The sequence below is a fragment of the Salmo salar genome, chromosome ssa21 (assembly GCF_905237065.1).
Source record: "Salmo salar chromosome ssa21, Ssal_v3.1, whole genome shotgun sequence".
NCBI lineage: Eukaryota > Metazoa > Chordata > Actinopteri > Salmoniformes > Salmonidae > Salmo > Salmo salar.
The window spans coordinates 685,464-701,950 of NC_059462.1; the positions used below are offsets into that span (position 1 = coordinate 685,464).

The 16,487-nt window shown below is 42.0% G+C and overlaps 2 protein-coding genes across 2 annotated transcripts; both read right to left on the minus strand.

Moving 5' to 3' along the window:
* Window positions 1-527: 527 nt before the first annotated feature.
* On the minus strand, window positions 528-4,893 carry cln5 (CLN5 intracellular trafficking protein). The gene is made up of 4 exons (XM_014163764.2): window positions 4,659-4,893; window positions 4,222-4,396; window positions 1,763-1,988; window positions 528-1,220 (listed from the first exon to the last, which is right to left on the minus strand). The coding sequence occupies exons 1-4, from the start codon at window positions 4,760-4,762 to the stop codon at window positions 733-735; spliced, it is 993 nt and encodes a 330-aa protein (XP_014019239.1). The 5' UTR covers window positions 4,763-4,893; the 3' UTR covers window positions 528-732.
* A 2,892-nt stretch (window positions 4,894-7,785) lies between these two features.
* Window positions 7,786-16,177, minus strand: acod1 (aconitate decarboxylase 1). The gene is made up of 5 exons (XM_014163747.2): window positions 16,146-16,177; window positions 15,729-15,890; window positions 15,178-15,267; window positions 12,371-12,570; window positions 7,786-12,107 (listed from the first exon to the last, which is right to left on the minus strand). The coding sequence occupies exons 1-5, from the start codon at window positions 16,155-16,157 to the stop codon at window positions 11,144-11,146; spliced, it is 1,428 nt and encodes a 475-aa protein (XP_014019222.1). The 5' UTR covers window positions 16,158-16,177; the 3' UTR covers window positions 7,786-11,143.
* Between the last annotated feature and the right edge of the window lie 310 nt (window positions 16,178-16,487).

Below are 16,487 nucleotides of genomic sequence, written 5' to 3' on the forward strand. Positions count from 1 at the left end.
CATCTGACCATAAGGCGCTACAGAGGGTAGTGCATACAGCCGTACATCAGTGGGTCCAAGCTTCCTGCCATCCAGGACCTATATACTAGGCGGTGTCAGAGGAAAGCACCACAAATTGTCAGACTCCAGTCACTCAAGTCATAGACTGTTTTCTCTGCTACCGCACGGCAAGCGGTACCGGAGCGCCAAGTCTGGGACCAAAAGGCTCTTTAACAGCTTCTACCCCCAAGCCATAAGACTACTGAACAATTAAACATTTGGCTACCAGACTATTTACATTGACCCCCCCCTCCATTTGTTTTGTACACTGCTGCTACTCGCTGTTTAATATCTATGCATAGTCACTTCACCCATACCTCAATGTACAAATTACCTCGACTAACCTGTACCCCCGCACATCGACTCAGTACCCCCTGTAGATAGCCTCGTTGTTATTTTGTGTTACTTTAGTTTATTTGGGGAATATTTTCTTAACTCTTTCTTGAACTGCACTGTTGGTTAAGGGCTTGTAAGTACGCATTTCACAGTAAGGTCTACAGTTGTATTCGGCACATGTGACAAAGTTCAATATTGCGGTTCAATGAATGGCAAGTTCAATTAACGATAGTCCTTCGATCCATAGCTCCATCTGACTTTGAGTGGTAAAAAAATGTCCAGCCCCATCCCTCAGCTTTATTGCAAAGAAGTGGCTCGGCTGAAGTTTGGCTGAAAAACCAATTACAAATTGTGGCCTTACGGCAAAGGCACTTCCTCATACGTGATCTGCACATATGGAGATTTCATGGGTAAGTGCCAATATTCAAAGTTATAGTACAAGTAGAAGCTCTTCTCCTCTACCACCTTCTGATAAGCCTCCGCGAGACTGAGGACAAAGTCCATGTACGACTGGTGTGGTCGGAAAGGGTGATAGAACTTGCGGATGTCTTCGGCCAGGGTCTTCGCAGAAGGCTCCCTGAAGATAGAATCATCGTCCCCCAAGTAGGTCGGCTCCCCACTGTACAGGTAGATCTTAGTGTAGTTGGTCTGGAATCGGCTGGACAGCTTGGCTCGCTGTTGAGCAAGATACCTGTAGGTGCGATGGACGAACTGGGAGCAGTCGTAGGAGTCAAACCACACAGTGGCGTTGGGGCCGGGGTCTGAGCGGACCGTCCACGTCTCATAATAAATCCCAGTCTGGTTGTCGTCCTGGACCCACAAGGCCATCTCGTTGAACTGGCCACCTAGAAGGAGAGACAGTAATCGTTATTTATCATACCAGAGGGGAGTTTGGGTTTGCAAAACTCTAACATGCACAATAAGTAATTAATGCTGCATTCACACCCTATGCCTTCAGTGATTGCAGATCTAAAGGAATCAATATGGTGATGGTTACACCTAACATTCCAACCCCATTGATTAGTTATTTGTTGACTTTATTGTCAAAGTCTGGTCTTCAGCAGAGCATAGTAGTGATGATAGGCCTAGTTATTAAACAAAGTTAAGTGCATCACCCTCCACGTCCTCATTTTTACATTTAGCAGACACTCACATAGCAATTAGGGTTAATCTCAGGGCACATCGATAGATTTTTCACCTAGTTAGAACCTGATTAGAACCAGCGACCTTTCGGTTACAAGTCCAACGCTCTTAACCGTTAGGCTACTAGCCGCTCTTTAATCACTAGGCTACCTGCCGATCCTAATGGATCAACCAGGCTGCCAAAAGATCTAAAAGACAATACTACCAGAGTTCACATTGCCCTTGGCCTACTCAGTCTTGTTACCTGAGATCTCTCCCACTTTCTCCAAGGTGCCATTCTCAGACCAGTGGATGTCATCAATCCCCTCAAAGAAGCATGCAGCTCCCTGGTTGCACCAGAAGGGGTTGTTAGTCTCACGTCTCAGGTGAGGGAAGGTGCAGTTGCCCAGCTGGAAGAGTTCATACCACTCCATGGTGTAGTTTCTCCCCGTTTCAGCACTGCTGAACCCAATGGCATCATGCATGATATGCTAGGAGTGAGAGAATCAAATCAGTTACAGAGATTTGTAATGCACCAGGAATCTGTGTGTGTGTGTGTGTGTGTGTGTGTGTGTGTGTGTGTGTGTGTGTGTGTGTGTGTGTGTGTGTGTGTGTGTGTGTGTGCGCATTTGGGTTTCTGTTATACAAAATGTAGTGGCAGACATTTAAATTTACCAGACATGAGAAATTTACTGGACCCACATGCATTGGGTGTGTAACCTGATTAGGGCGTCCACCCAACGGTGCCCAGAATGACAGAAATCACATTTAGATTATGGTAATTGGGGCGGCAGGTAGCCTAGTGGTTAGGGCATTGGACTAGTAACCGAAAGGTTGCAAGATCAAATCCCCGAGCTGACAAGGTAAAAAAAATCTGTCTTTCTGCCCTGAACAAGGCAGTTAACCCACTGTTCCCCGGTAGGCTGTCATTGAAAATAGGAATTTGTTCCTAACTGACTTGCCTAGTTAAATAAAGGTCAAATAATCTTAACAGAACATCAAGTCAGCCAACAAGATGAGTAATGAAAAGCAAAATCACTAGCCTATGCATAGTTGGTGTGTGAGTTTCAAGTTTGTGGAAGCAAATTTTCAACAAACATGCACATTTATAATAAAGCATTCCATGCATCTGCAGTGTTATGCAAGATAGCCTACTATTCGTAATGTGATGAGTAGATTGGATAGTCACAATTTAGACAATAACTCACTGTTTGCAAAAAAGAGGCCTGGGTGGCTGAGCACAGGAAAAACCCATTATATATACACACAATTCTACTACACTTTATATGACATTTGCAGAATATTTTGTTAATACGACAAATTACAGGGTAGCCTACTCTGACAAAAAGACCTTAAAAAAACGACATTGTCCATATAATAGGCCTACACAAATAGAATGACATCCAACTAAACTGAAGAAGAAAATGATTGTCCAAAAACTAACTTAAAATGGCACTGACACAACAATGATGAAGTGTATATACGCAGTCACCGGGGTTATGGCCAATGCTCTCCGCTGGTGCCAATAAGATGCGCTATAGGCCTACTGTTGTTCGCTCAATTAAGTTGAATTTTTATAACAACATGACATGAGTATTTTCATTGTCTTCTCGTTACAGTAATAGCCATTTGCTTTCCAAACTACTGTATGTTTTCCTGCGATAGAAATGAGATATTGCAATATGCCTGGCTGGGCCTCTACTTTTCACTGACAGTTGCAACTCGACAACTTGTATTTGCAGCCCATGCGCAATTAATGCCTTCCCTTCCAACTGTAGGCAATGCGATTTAAAAAAAATCCACCATTATAAAAAATTAAGGCTAGGGAAAGCTAATGATCAATCTTCAAAATAGTAGCCTATTTTGAATGGTTTCATTTATTTCTATATAGACAGGAGTAGGCTATAATTTTCGCAATTTACTTAGGGAAAGCTTAAGCCTTATGGACACGCCGCCTATGTCAATCTACTATCCCTCATAGTAGAAAAGTTTACTTATTCTATTGGTCAGGTGAAGAAGTCGGACGTGGAGGTCCTGAGCTGGCATGGTTACACGTTGTCTGCGGTTGTGAGGCCGGTTGGACTGCCAAATTCTCTAAAATGACGGAGACGGCTTATGGTAGAGAAATTAACATTAAATTCTCTGGCAACAGCGCTGGTGGACATTCCTGAAGTCAACATGCCAAATGAATGCTCCCTCAAACTTTATACATCTGTGGCATTGTGTTGTGTGACAAGACTGGACATTTTAGAGTGGCCTTTTGTCCCCAGCACAAGGTGCACCTGTGTAATGATCATGCTGTTTAATCAGTTTATTGATATGCCACACCTGTCAGGTGGGTGGATTATCTTGGCTAAGGAGAAATGCTCACTAACAGGGATGTAAATACATTTGTGCACAAAATGAGAGAAATAAGCTTGTTGTGCACATGGAACACTTCTGTGATCTTTTATTTCAACTCATGGGACCAGCACTTTACATGTTGAGTTTATATTTTTGTTAAGTGTATTGCCATCAACTGGTATGTATCATTGAATAGGCTAAAAAGCATTATTTCGCGTTCTTTTATTGTCCCGAACAAAATCGGACAATGCCAATTTTATTTATTATTCCAAAAAAAACAGCTATTACCAGCTAACAGAAACCCTGGTGTGTCTCTGGTGTGAGTCACACACAGTATGACAGCTGTGCAACTTCCCCCAAAAAACGAAACATACTACTTACCATTTTCCCCAGCAATGATCCATATTTAAACTCCCACACTGGAGTTTGCATCCGAAATACCGAGATGACATCCCAGTTATTCATGTAGGGGATCCGGCCATCCCTGTCGCCGGTGGGGCAGAAGGGGAACATGGCTTCACAGTACGAGTCCGCAGCGGGACGACAATCAAATCGCCTGTCAATGTCAATTACAGTTTGTTAGAGGGTTGGATTGGTAGCTAGTTAGTGGTTAGAAAATATAGGTCTACACCAAAGATTATTATAACTAACCATTTTCATCTGCCTACACTGACAGGGCTTGAAAAAAAAAACATCTTCGCTAGACAGGTATCACATGACATGTTGTCGAAGACAGCTCAACTTTGGCTAAACATGGATGGCAGCAGCTGTCTTACTTTTAATTTAACCTCTTAGAATTGAACATTTGCCATAACTACCTGTAAGGAATCGGCCATTCTTGCTTTCCATGGACATCTCGGGAATGTACAATCTCCAGATAGTAAAATAGGACTGAACACGTTAAAACCACCGTTGGTCTCATCTCGACACTTCTTTTAACCACAGAAGACAAGCAGACGTTTCCCACGTACTTCCGTGTTGCTGTCTCCTTTGTCTCTTCGATGAGGTTTATCGGCGTTTGGCATTCAATAAATGTTGCATTACCGCCACCTACTAGACTGGAGTATACTTTGCTTGAAATAAATATAATGAAACATTTATTAATTAACAAATACCCTACCATCTAACCCTACACTCACTAAAAACCCACAACCCTACTCCACTATTTAAATCTATTTAGTCCGGCCTCAGGCAGACAGCCTGAAAGGATGGGACAGCACTACTTAACACACCCTATAACTCTTCTGAAGTCAGGTCTCGAACACCCAAATACATCTCTGTAGGTGCCACCAAAACCTCCATTTTCTGTGACTTACGTTCCATCCCTGCAGAACAGTTGACAACCATTGCTATAAATGTACTGGTACAACTCTACTATACACACCACTACTCTCAGGATCCCTCCCCTTGACCCATCTTCCTCTACTTTCTTCACTGCCTCAGAATATGACAACTTCTGCATTACTCTAACCCTGGAAACCTCAACCTGCCTCTCTCGCACCAGACATTTCTGATCCCCAGCCCCATGGTCATCCCTACAATTAACACATGACACCCCTATGCTACACATTACCTTTTCTCAGGCCCTTCTACACACTTCTCACACCTAGTAACCTCTATCCTACACACTGCTGCCACATGCCCATGAGCTTAACACCTGTAACAACATAATGTATTCGGCACAAAAGCTTGTACGGGATAACTTACAGAATATACTCTAACATCCACTTTGTCGGGCAAAGACTCAAAAGAACAGACAACGACTCACCAAATGAAGAGCATCACAAACACTGGGAATCTTCCCCCTCAGTTCGTCAACCCACATTTACCTCTACCCCAATAATGACTCCTTTTAATTGTGCCCTTTTCTTGACAGCAAAACAATTCACATGTCTTGTCCCCATTCGTTTAACACAGAGCACCTGCTCCCTCTGACCAGCAGAAACACAAACAATTATCACAAGACCACTTCTGGATACCTTCACCGATTCCACAGCACCCAACTCCTTTTTCACACACTCTGAAACCACAAATGGATCAGCCAAAAGGCAAGGGTCCACTTTTGACAAAAATGTCACTCCTACCATCACATCTCATCTTTATTCTGACCCTTGGGCTCCGAGAACTTCACCACACATACGATCCCCGATACTTTGCTCTCACTCACTTCCATTTCTCCTCCTGTCTTCAATACAGCTCACTCTGCTTACACTTTCTATCCTTCTTTAACAAACCATATACATTTTTTCTGACATTTTTTACGGATTCAAGCTCACCCTCTTCCTCCCTCTCTCTCTTCGACCTCCTCTGCCTCCTTTTCCCTCCATTCCTCCTCCGTACTCCTAGTACACTTCTCCTTATAATAATATTGCACTTCTCCTGACATACATCTTGTTCTTGCCCTCTCAAGGGACGCCATTTTCCCCTGGCTACGACTCCTTTCTTAGAAGAGTTAGTTAATATGACTGCTCAGTAATTACTACTGTCTCTTGCTTCTTCTGCCAGGAAAGACAGTCGTCGCAATGGCAGTCGTCGCAATGGCCATTAATGAGGTCAGGTGGTAACCTGTGTTACTTTGCGATTGGCTGGAAGTGAGTTAGTTATCATTGTTCTTCTACTTTTCATGACTGGCAAAGTACCAGGATGTTGTTTAGAGCAGTTTTGAGTCTGAATTTAGAAACAGAATTTCGAATCTGAATTTAGAAACTGAATTTAGAACCTGAATTTAGAAACTGAATTTAGAACCTGAATTTAGAACCTGAATTTGAAAACTGAATCTGAATGCATCTGAGAAATTGAATATATGAAACTTTGGTAAACTTGATACACAGAAAATGAATGCAATATCTACCATATTGAAACTAAATATATAATTATTGAATTTGAATATTGAATTAAATTTAAATGTAATTTGAAAACTGAATGCAATATTCATTCAATTCAGTTTCAAATCATAATGATGATTCAATTTGTGCATTACAAATGAAAAAATATTGAATTCAAATTCAATGTCCTAACACGTATTCAAAATTATAAAATTAAAATACAATTTCTACCAGGCTCTGTCGCAGCCGGCCGCAACCGGGCGGCCCATGGGGCGGCGCACAATTGGCCCAGCGTCGTCCGGGTTAGGGAGGGTTTGGCCGGCAGGGATATCCTTGTCTCATCGCGCACTAGCGACTCCTGTGGCGGGCCAGGCACAGTGCACGCTGACCAGGTCACCAGGTGTACAGCGTTTCCTCCGACACATTGGTGCGGCTGGCTTCCGGGTTGGATGGGCATTGTGTCAAGAAGCAGTGTGGCTTGGTTGGGTCGTGTTTCAGAGGACGCATGGCTCTCGACCTTCGCCTCTTCCAAGTCCGTGTGGGAGTTGCAGCGATGAGACAAGACTGTAACTACTACCAATTGGATACCACGAAATTGGGGAGAAAAAAGGGGTAAATAAATAAATAAATACAATATCTGTTGGCACTGAAATCACTCCATAGACCCATGTGGACAAGAAGAATAAACTTGTCACCACCTGCACCTTCATGTGCAAGGCCCTGCTCCAGGAGATCTTCAACGCATCGGAGCCATGGTACAGCAGGATGTGCTCAAACTCGCCTGATTCAGACACTGCAGCGTCAAAATTGAGGCTTGATTGTAAATCTCTGACCTTCCTTGTGTTCATAATTGCTGATGTAACATGTCTGGATAGGGGAAAGTTTGCTTTCAGAAACAAGTCATGTCAGATCAGTGATGACCTTAATAAGGAAGGAATGAGAGTTAATTTTCAAACATGGCCATAGCCTCTCCTTTGTGTTGTGTGCCAGTAAGTGAAGCTGTATTGTAGATGTCTATAGTTATGAGAAGTTCTCTCAAAGTAGGAATATTTCCTATTGCTTTTAATGGTGGAAATGACTTATAGGTCAAATAGTGAAAGAGACTTGATCAAATAGTGTTTTTCCTTGCATTAAAATTGTGAACTGTATGCACATTTGTATTCGCATAACAAGAAACACACGTTAATCTCAGGTCTAAATGCGCACAATGCGCATTGAGTTCGGAATGTAAGCAGATTGACCTGAACACCTAGGTGGATTAGCTTGAATTTTATTCCTATCTTAGTTCAGTGTAAATGCAATCAGTTCAGCCTATCCACTGTGGTATAAATTCTATAGGAAAAGAGACTGCAGATTCTTTCAAACAACAACTTCATTATAAGATTTTCAGAAATTGAACAATTTCAACAATCACTCATATAGTTCCGAGTTGAAAAGCCCAACGAACACAGTTGTCTCTTTCCTTTCATAGAAAGTAAATCCTCTTATCTATGTGACAGTTAGCAGATGTGCAGAATCAGGGCCGGGAAACAGAGTTGTAAAAAGTAATTTAGCTGTGCAGATCAAGATAGCTGATATCTCCATTCTCTGTTCCTCCCGGCAATTCACACATAGCTAAATTCCTGTCGATTGTAAACACAGAAGGTCACATACTGCGGTCACACCCAAGTGGCTCATACATCTGTACGCTCAGATTTATGACTAAGTCACACAAGATCCGTTTGTGTCAGTAAATAAATACTTGCTTTTAACAATGGACAATTTTTAAGTAAAAAACAGCATAGTATGTCTAATTAAACATAGTATGTAATGAATATTCATTTCCTCTACAACACTCCACTTAAAAATATTCCCACATTATTCAAACTGCCTCAGTGTTCCACCTGTTGAATGTAAAATGAAAGAGAGTAAGGGCAGAGCAGACTGTATTAGATATTCCATTAAATATTGCAACATGGAATGAAAATGTAAGAGGACCAGTGCTTTTGAAATATATTTAGCAATGTTGTTACATTGTAGTCCTATTGCTGTTTCTTAATCAGAGCGTACATGATCTATAGCCTAGGTTTTGTTATCATGCTATCATCATCAGCCAATGTGATCACACCATTGCACGCTCGCTCTCTGTCCTTTCAAACTCCTTGCCAGTTCTTTTGGCTGCTGTATTTTAGGCCTACATTCAACAAACAAGAGCAAGCATCTCTCCTCGAATAGGCTGTTGGATATTAGTATAAAAACGAAATAAGTGTCTAGCTTTGGGCCTCCTAGAGAGCTAAGAGGAATGGCTGGGAGGCCGCAGAGGGCCAGGTGCGTAATTTTGCAAGAGAACAGTAGATGTGTAGCCTTAAAGTTAGAAGCTTATGCATATCAACCAAATCATTTATTAGCTAAATATTATGCCTAACATGCTGACCAAACCGATATGGTTTAATCATTATTTTGTTCCATCTCGGTCTGATAAGGTGTTTGTTGAATTTAGGAAGAAGGGACTGGCCACAACTGAAGACTTATACATAGATTAGACAATTAAAATCATTCATCCAATTAAATAATAAATTCAAACTCTCCCATTCACATTTTTTTCCGTTATCTACAAGTCAGACACTATATATAAGGGAAAATGTAAAATGTTGACACCATCCATGTACAACATTTGTTTTTATGAATTGCTACAGTGCCCTTCCAACTCAAAGCACTATCTCACAGTTTGTCTCCTTTTTCTCCAACTACACAGATATTGAGATCTCAGATGATCTATGGGGAGAAGTCCTGTCTATTGAGATCTCAGATGTTCTATGGGGAGAAGCCCCGGCTAGAATTCACTCCTGTTCTCAAAGAGACCTGGGGTAAAGAGTTAAATATTGAGATCTCAGATGATCTATGGGGAGAAGTCCTGTCTATTGAGATCTCAGATGATCTATGGGGAGAAGTCCTGTCTATTGAGATCTCAGATGATCTATGGGGAGAAGCCCTGTCTATTGAGATCTCAGATGTTCTATGGGGAGAAGCCCCGGCTAGAATTCACTCCTGTTCTCAAAGAGACCTGGGGTAAAGAGTTAAATATTGAGATCTCAGATGAACTATGAGGAGAAGTCCTGTCTATTGAGATCTCAGATGTTCTATGGGGAGAAGCCCTGTCTAGAATTTACTCCTGTTCCATCAATGCCAGATATCAATTGATGCTATACAAAGTCATGCATAGACTTCATTACTCCAAAACCAAATTACATAGAATTTACCCCCAGGTCTCCCCACTGTGCAACAAATGTAAAGCCTCATAAGGTTATTTAACTCATCCTTTTTGGTTCTGCCCCCTACTTAATCATTTTTGGAAGAACATATTTGATTGGTATTCAAAGGTATATGAGAGGGCCATTGAACCTGATGCAGCTCTCTTTGGCTGCACATAGTCTGTTCTAAGATCAACATATGAGGAACAACAGACTCTGATGTTTGGAATGGTGGCTGCAAAAAATATTATCCTCACAGAATGGAAGTCACCCACTCCCCCTTGCTTCTGTAGATAGCTAGCATAAATGACTAACACCATTAACTAGAAAAATATTTGTTTTTTCAGGACTAACTCCTCCAGCAGATTTCTCAAGATTTGGAGTCCGTTTCTGGACTGTCTGGACAGAGACTGACTGCGAACACTGACCCATAACGCTTATTGTTGTTGTAACTGTAATTGTTGCTCTAATCTTGTCCCATTTCTTGCTTAAGTAATACTTAATTTCATATGTCTGGCAGTGTTTTTTTTTGTTTTTTTGTGTGCTTTTGTTTTGTATTAATTACAAAAGAAAATCCTTTAAAATAAAAGCTCCACAATACTTTTGTGCTAATATTCTATAAGAGGAACAGGAGCTCCAGCAGTAGAAAATTTGAGGTGCTGTAACTCAGCTCCAGTGAGCTCCTGCCCAAGTCAAGCACTGCATTGCAGTTGTTATTTGATTTGTTAAGCAAATCATAGCTACTGAATTTATTTAGGCTTTCCATGACAAAGACATTTTTATGATTTATTTTATTAATTTGTACAAATGTATACAATTTTCTTTTCACTTTGACATTGAGTTATTTTGTGTAGATCAGTGACAAAAAAAGGACAATTATATCCTACTTTGTAACGCAACAAAATTTGAATATACTGTATCCGATGGTCTGCTGTACAAATACAGTCATGCCAAGCATTATAAAATGGGCCTCTGAAAAAACTATGAAAGCACCACAATATCATGTGATGTTTTGGCTATATTTCATTCAGGCCTACTACTTGAATTGTGACTACGAACTAAGTTGCATAAATGGGAGGAAAAAGTGAGATCTGAACACAATGCAGACACAATGCAGCCAGTGTGCATGCATTTTAATACCAGGTGTAATTGCAAAAAATTCAAGGCCTGTGTTTGGAATGTAATCCTGTCACGGCTGTTCGACGAGGGATAATGCAAATGGGGTCTGAGAGAGTGCTGGGATTTTGGTTAGCCAAGGTGTTCTCTGAAGAGATGGGTTGTCGGCCTGCTCATCTGCAGATATGATCTCAGCACCGTACAGTCCGGGCACTTCTCTATATTCCCTATAACGTCCGCAACCCTCTCCACAGCTTCTTGGCTAAGCACAGTGGAGGCGTTCGCCTCGAATTTCCCAACTAAGTCCTCCTGACTCAATGGTTTCCTCCAGTGGCCGTAGAAGGTATTACACCTGGCTGTGACACTCTCCCCATGCTCCATCTCTACTGTCACCTCGCAGTACATCTTGTCGAAGCTGGGGTGGTTGTCTTGGGGGTTCTCGACTCTGACCTTGGCCAGGAGCTCCCTCAAGGCCGGCCTGTCTATCTGAGGCCCGCTGAAGGAGTTCACGGACACCTGGTTGTCCAGTAGGGCTGAGCAGGCATTGAACTGAAATGAATGCCTGGCCTGGTGCTCCATGGCTGGGAAGGGGCAGTCAATGTACCTGGAGGGAGGCACTCGGAGCACCACCTTCTGGACCTTACAGAGGTCAGGTTCTCCGGAGGCTCCAAGCTTAGCCCGGGCCGCCAAGGCGGCATCCACCACCCAGTGCATTCCCAGGTGGGCCGGGAAGCGCTTGATGGCCACATCCTGCTCCTCCAAAACCCATCGAAACCCACCACCACAACCAACATTAGTCCCAGGGAACTCCGAGGGACTATAGTCTGAGTAGAAGACCCCGAAGCCGGACTCGAGATCCAGGATGGCCTGACTTCCCTCCAGCCCCAGCAGGGCGAGCTTGGCGGCCTCCAGGCCTCTGCGGGCGGCATTGCCAGTGTGGAGGGGTTTGGTCTGGGTAGCTGCATTGGCCATGGGGGCTCCCGCGGAGGAGGCAGCGATAGCCAGAGAGTGGACACACTGGGCTGGGGAGAGGGCTAGGAGCTTAGCTGAAGCTGCTGCACTGCCCATCACTCCCACAACAGCAGGAGGGTGGAACCTGGGAGAGAAGAATCAAAAGTTTAGGATTGGGAGAAGATTGGGATTAGAAGCTCACCAGAAATGTGGTATTTTAGATTTGAGTGCAATAGCTAATGTGTGTAAAATACATCCTGTACAATGCATGTACTGTATATCTCTACTCACAAATATGATTTGAATAAGCACTTGTGACTACAAATATACAGTAATTATATTGGCAGTACAAAACAAACTGCCAACATGCATGCAAATCCACACATTTATTGGCATTCTCAATTATACCTTCTAGGTATATTGTGGGCCTCCTTGGAGAACCTCATGAGTCGCCCCTGCACCTCGATGCCTGCGTTGAATGCCAGCAGCAGGTCCAGGCCAGATGGCTGGGTGGGCAGGGTCTCTGCCAGGGCCAGGAGGGCAGGGAGCACCGCCCCAGAGGGGTGGGTTGCAGGGTGCCACGTATCATCAAAGTCCATAGAGTGCACCTGAGGCGAGGTACATTCAGAGAGGTGAAACATTAAGATAGAAATAGAATCGAGCTGATATGATTACCTATTCTACATGACAGACACACATATCTGATACTAAATGCATTTCTGTCTGAATGTTCTGTGACATTGCACCCTCCTGAACAGGCTCCAGAAGTGAACAAAATGTTCAAATTTGGCCATACAAAATGTGCTACCACGGTTTGCTCTATTGAACACAACCCAGTTCAGGATTACAGATACTTTGGAGAAAATAGATGATTACTTCTTGGATTACAAGGCAGAGACCACTATGACACACCAAACGTGTTTGATTGATCCTTTTTGTCTTCTTCTAATGCCTCTTAAGGGGAAAGTATTCCAAGGTAACTGAAAATAATCAGATTATGTTACTGAGTTTGGGTAATCCAAAAGTTATGTTACTGATCACAATTTTTGGCAGGTTCTGTAAACGGATTACATTTAGAAAGTAACCGACCCAAGTATTAGGTCACTAACAACTTGAGGAAGTGAAACATAACAGGGGAAATTGTGAAAAACGGAATAAAATGCATTCTCTTATTAATATTAACATCTTATAAATAGTAACATTTCAGAGTATAATGCGTCAATCAAATCTCAATTAACCTCTTGACGGTCACCTAGGATAGGGGGCGCTACAGCGATTTTTGAAAAAAATTCATGCCCATTTTAAACGGCCTCCTACTCAAACTCAGAAGCTAGGATATGCATATAATTAATACTTGTGGATAGAAAATACCCTAAAGTTTCTAAAACTGTTTGAATGGTGTCTGTGAGTATAACAGAACTCATATGGCAGTCAAAACCCCGAGACCGATCGTAACAGGATGTGGAATTCTGAATTGCGGACTCAACTTCATCACTTTGCCTATAAATCACACCGTGAGCAATGGTTCATTGAGCACTTCCTATTGCTTCCACTAGATGTCCCCAGTCTTTACAAAGTGGTTTGAGTCTCCTACTGTGAAAACTGACTGAATGAGACGCTGTGGAAAGTGGTCACATGAGGAGGGCCATCACCATTATGACGCCGGCGCCCCTGGCTACCCTCCCCTTTGAAACGTTTTGAAAGACAATGCAATCGTCCCCCTTGAATCTTATTGGAGCTCTGGTTGAAAAAGGCCCTAAAGATTTATGTTATACAACGTTTGACATGTTTGAACGAACCTAAATTAAAAAAAAATGCATTTTATTGAAAGAGGAGTCCCGCAGCCGACGGAAGTTTTGGAGCAGCCTTCAGAACGCGCTAACAAGAACAAGCTATTGGGACGTAAAGGATTAACTTTTTCAAACGAAAATACATTTGTTGTGGACCTGGGATTCCTGGAAGTGCTTTCTGATGAAGATAATCAAAGGTAAGGGATTATTGACAATAGTATACAAGAGTAGATTTGATATGCGATTGTTCCAAGATGGCGCTGACCTGTAACGGTAGCCTATTTTTCTGAGTATCGCATCCCCTTTTATCTCAAAGTGTGATTACCCAGTAAAGTTATTTTTAAATCTGGCATTACAGGTACTTTCAAGAGATATTCATCTATAAATCGTTGAATGACAATATTACATTTTAAAAATGTTTTCGAATAGTAATTTAGCAAATTGTAGCGCTGTTTCACCGGATGCATTTGAGGGAAAATAGTTAGTCAACGTCACGCGCCGATGTAAAATGCTGTTTTTATATATAAATATGAACTTTATCGAACAAAAGAATGCATGTATTGTGTAACATGATGTCCTAGGAGTGTCATCTGATGAAGATTGTCAAAGGTTAGTGCTGCATTTAGCTGTTTTTTGGTTATTTGTGATGCATGTGGTTGGTCGGAAAATGGCTATGTGGCTACTTTTACGATATACTCCTCTAACATAATCTAATGTTTTGCTTTTGCTGTAAAGCCTTTTTGAAATCGGACAACGTGGTTCGATTCAGGAGAGGTGTATCTATAAAACGATATAACATAGTCCTATATTTGAAAAAAATGTATATTAAATTTTGTTATGCGGGCTCCGTCCCACATACGGGACGGAGCCCGACCAGGGGTTAAAATGTCAACATAATCTCAACATTTGAATTGTTTTTCAAAAACAGGTTACATTTACCACAGAGAAAAATAAGGACAAAGGGAGGGATTGTAACGTGGGTCGTATAAAGGGGACCAAGGCGCAGCGTGTATAGTGCTCATATTTACTTTTAATGAATATACTTTTATACAAAACAACAAAACGACCGACAACAGTTCCGTCAGGTGAACTACACTAAACAGAAAACAACTACCCACAAAACCCAGGAAGAAAAACCCCTACTTAAATATGATCTCCAATCAGAGGCAACGAGGATCAGCAGCCTCCAATTGGAGATCAACCCAAACAACCTCAACATAGAAAAACTAGAACTTAAACATAGAACTAGAAAACATAGAACAACCCAAAACACCCCCTGTCACGCCCTGACCTACTCTACTACAGAAAATGACATCTTACTAGGGTCAGGACGTGACAGGGATTTGAATAGGAATATAAGAGGAACATTGAAAGATAAATCACTTGATAAGTATATGGGGGAACACTGTATGTGAGATGTCTTACCGCTATGCCATTGACGAAGGCAGCATACTGGGGTGGCAGTGTCATCCCTGATCCTCCCCACACACTGCTCCTCTCCACTGATTTGAAGAACTAGGATCATACACCATCAACAGCATCAGAAACTCTGAGGGTGGACCGATTAGAAACCTGCCTCTAGTCAACCATATAAGTCCCCATTTTAGATTTCATTTTTTGGGGGTCTAAATATCACAATTGTGCAAAAAATATCTCGTACATTATCATTGTTAACTCAGGATATCGTTTTTCAACAATAAATGTTGAAAAATAACTGGAGGGGCAATGGCATATATGGCATATATGGTATGTAGCATATGGCATGCATAACTATAAACATGTAAACAATTGAGAAAAAAAGTATATACAATCAGAAACATATTTTGGTGTAAAAATATGACCATACTGTACAGTATATGCCCAGATTGATATCAAAGTTTACAGGCACGTGCCCATTGTGCCCATATACACTGCTGCTTGCCTGTTTCCTGTCTGTTGTGAAGTACAGTACTGTAGTTTACTTATATATAGTTTACCTGGCTGTACTGGAGAGCCTTGCTGAAGACCGCTGTACTGGTCCCCAAGAGCCCCACTCCCAACGTGTCCAGCATCATCCTCTTACTCCTGTGGATCACAGTATCTGTCAGGTGAACTGCGTTGAGGCTGGAGATGGCCGCGCCAAAACTCTCTGTGGCACTCTGGAAGAGACAGAGGAGTTCACGTTTTATTGCTACCCCGACAGCAGTCAATTCCAACTGAAATCAATGGGGATAGTATGGAGCCCTTATAGCAATAGTAGTTATTCTCACTGTAGGCAAAGAACCCAAGTGAAGTAACATCAATTTTGTCTATCTAACTACTAGCACTTTGCAAATATGCCTTTGTCTTGCAGAATCTTGTGCCAAACAAAGTACACTAAAAGATGTTGGTATAACATTGACATGATGGTATACCTTGCGTAGCATTGTGCCACCTCTACTATCCCTTGTCTCCTTTTGGCTGTGTACATGACCAGGGATCACTTTTATATCATAGGAGAAGGCCTTTCTCAATGCTGGTTTACAAACTTTCCAGAATTGCCAAACCAAGGCATGCTTACTGAGGTGTGGGAACTTTCATGACAACCAAAGACAGTTTATACTTCCACTTGTCTTTTTTGATTGCTAGTACCACATTTCATTCCTTTTATGGTCTTGTCCTAATGTGTTGTATCGTCTACGTGTTTATATTTGAGTATTGTCATGTACATTGTCCACAGTTCTTTATGATTGTCATGTCATTTCGCTCCCCCCAAA